Here is a 1,825-nt window from a genome sequence, read left to right as displayed (position 1 = left end):
AATAATCTTTAACAATCCACAAAGATGTTGCATTATAGCCATAGATAATGTTTCAGTAGCTATCATTCCTAATCCTCCGAAATTGATAATAAGATTCAAATGCATACCAAAAACATAGAAAAATTTTTGCTGATCAATGAAATAATAAATTACGATTGGAACTGTCCGTGGGCGAGTGTGATTTAAGGGAATCAAAATATTTAGGATATCGTTACCGAATGTATTCAAAAAGAATACCAACTGTAATGGCACGATAATAACTGTAATGATATTATTTAATCAGTTATTATATATAAAAATTACAATAAAACACAGAAATCATAAATAATATTATAAGAAATCTTATGTATAATAATAACATTTATGTAAGAAAATATTATGTCATTTTTCATGCATGTGATTAAATATAAATAAAACTATTAATTAATTATTATTAATTATAAAAATGAATTATTTTTTCATAATAATGTATTAAATAAGAAATTGAAAACAATGTCTGCGAAAATACGATTTAATGAACGACTAATAACATGTTATAAATGCTCGATCGATTCTTCGTAATTACTATTATATATGCAATTGATATCTATAGACCTATAGACTCAATATTTGATTATTTTTGTCCAAACAGCCAATATTATTTTTTGTTCAATGCAATCAATATAATTTCTGTTCGATCTATGTTCGTTTAATTTAAACGAAAATATTTTATATTTTAACATTTATAGTAATAGGAATTTGAATGATAATTTGATTAACACGACAATTATATGAAATTATGAAATGATCATAAAGAAAATAAAAAATTTCCGCTTACTAACGAAACATATTGTTATCCTTTTTATGACTTTAGAGTATTCATGAATGATTCGGAGCTCTTCTATATTCCTTAATGAGTTCCAATCATTTTTAATTTCATCTAGAAAGTTTTTTATCTATATTTATGAAAAATAGTACCTTAATATAATATTCTTAAAATTCAAAATAAAACAATTCAAAATTTCAATAATAATAACAATCATAATATAACAATAATAATATAATAATAATATCCATCCATGTTTTTCTATACTTACATCTTTAATGTGAAGCAAATAATTAAAATATTTCATAATGCAAATACATGTACACGAGATATAAGATAATAAAGTCAATGTTAAATTTATGTCCATTTTTAACATTATGAATGACATTGCCTAGAATTAAAATAAAATCTTTTTTTCGAAAAATTTAAATTAGTATTTCAATCTATAAAATAATTAATTTACAATTACAATATTATTAATAATAATTATTAATTAATAATAATGATCTCAATAAAATTTCACAAATCATTAAATATAAATACTAAAATATTCTTTTATATAATAATAGTAAATTTAGTTGTAACAAGTAACAATTAAAAAATAAAATACCTGTATAAATATCCCAGTGCTTAAAAAAAAAAAAATAAAAATATTCAACATTTTCGAATATATTGTTCTTTCGTACGGCCAAAGACCAACACAAATCATGAGAATTCGATTAATGTTATAATATTGACTACCTTCGAAATCCATTCTTTCATGAAATTTGGATAGCAGCCACACAACTGAACACTATTCCCACAATTTTTCCTATTCTTGAATATTTTCCATATGCCTGACTATTATTAAAATCAAAAAGTAATAATGTTGATATATCGCGTGACAAGTGATGGACAACGACTATAGTTTAATTATGGAGTTGGAGATCTGTTGGTAATTTCAGGAAACGTTGCAAGAATTTAAATGCAATCTATATAATTTATTTCAATTCTAAGATAATTTTTAATTCTGAGGAAAAT

The 1,825-nt window shown here is 22.4% G+C and overlaps 1 protein-coding gene across 1 annotated transcript in view; it reads right to left on the bottom strand.

Annotated features, from left to right (window-relative positions):
• LOC116186070 (odorant receptor 4-like) overlaps positions 1–1,181 on the bottom strand; it is a 2,892-nt gene extending 1,711 nt beyond the window's left edge. Inside the window, exons 1-3 of the mRNA XM_031512241.1 lie at positions 1,077–1,181; positions 818–935; positions 3–260 (exon numbers count right to left, since the gene is read on the bottom strand). Of these exons, the coding sequence (XP_031368101.1) occupies positions 3–260; positions 818–935; positions 1,077–1,181 (481 nt within the window). The remainder of the gene's footprint in view (positions 1–2; positions 261–817; positions 936–1,076) is intronic.
• Between the last annotated feature and the right edge of the window lie 644 nt (positions 1,182–1,825).

This window comes from Apis dorsata, unplaced genomic scaffold, assembly GCF_000469605.1.
Source record: "Apis dorsata unplaced genomic scaffold, Apis dorsata 1.3 scaffold_406, whole genome shotgun sequence".
Taxonomy (NCBI): domain Eukaryota; kingdom Metazoa; phylum Arthropoda; class Insecta; order Hymenoptera; family Apidae; genus Apis; species Apis dorsata.
The sequence above is the reverse complement of the archived record's forward strand: the minus strand, read 5'-3'. Positions and strand labels throughout refer to the sequence as shown.